Source organism: Bidens hawaiensis, unplaced genomic scaffold (assembly GCF_021521415.1).
Source record: "Bidens hawaiensis isolate Kalapana, Puna unplaced genomic scaffold, B.hawaiensis_p1.1 tig00035841_1, whole genome shotgun sequence".
In the NCBI taxonomy this organism is placed as follows: Eukaryota; Viridiplantae; Streptophyta; class Magnoliopsida; order Asterales; family Asteraceae; genus Bidens; species Bidens hawaiensis.
In genome coordinates, this window is record NW_027496220.1 from 48,787 (window position 1) to 49,729 (window position 943).

At 29.9% G+C, this 943-nt stretch overlaps 1 protein-coding gene across 1 annotated transcript; it reads right to left on the bottom strand.

Moving 5' to 3' along the window:
• LOC143587710 (protein FAR1-RELATED SEQUENCE 5-like) lies at positions 1-943 on the bottom strand. The gene is made up of 2 exons (XM_077068920.1): positions 508-943; positions 1-417 (listed from the first exon to the last, which is right to left on the bottom strand). Exons 1-2 carry the CDS (start codon positions 888-890, stop codon positions 147-149), a joined length of 654 nt encoding a protein of 217 aa, XP_076925035.1. The 5' UTR covers positions 891-943; the 3' UTR covers positions 1-146.

The following is a 943-nucleotide window of genomic DNA, read 5'->3' on the forward strand; positions in this document are numbered from 1 at the left end:
AAATATACTAAAACAGTAATATGTTTATACGTCCTGAAACGTTCTAACATATTTAAAATATATGCAGCTATCAAATAATGATGGATACTAATATGTTTAGACATTCTAATACGTTCTGAAAACATATGCATAGTACATTGAATACATTAAAAAGTTATCTTATCAGCAAGTTTTTTCATAATGTGCCACATACATAACCGATGTCTTGATTTTGGTAAAACAAAGGAGATTGCTTGCTTCATTGCTGGGTCTTGATCAGTAACAACCACCTTTGGGGCAATACCGAAAGAATCAAGAAAAACTTTCAACAGCCATGAATAAGATTCAATAGATTCAGATGATAATAATGCAAAACCAACTGTAACATTACGACAGTGATTATCAATGGCAGTAAATGGTACAAAAACCATATTGTACCTGTAAAAAACAAAATTATTAGAAAACGAATTAAAAAAATATGTAAAAAAAGATAAAAAATTAAAAAACAAATGTATTAAATTGACATACTTGTTGGTCTTAAATGTTGCATCAAATGATATAATATCTCCAAAAGCCAAATAATTTTTCTTTGAAATTTCATCCGCCCAAAATAAACAATCTAATTCACCATTAGAATTAACAGTATACTCAAACGAATAACCATCACAACAGTTTTTCTTCCCACTTAATCTTTGTACAACCATTTCTGCATCATACTCCCCAATATAACAAGTTAAACTCTGTTTGAAATTATTACAATCGTCTTTTGTAGCCCCAACTTCCTCAAATCCTCCATACTTTGTCCTCATAATATTAAACGTCTTAACCGGGCCCAAATTCAATGTTGACAACTCATATATAATATCTTGTTGTACATGCGTCAACTTCCTATTTGATTGAACAAAATGCATATCTTTTGCATCCACCAGTTCATGATTATGTCCTTCGACAAAATCATTTATTT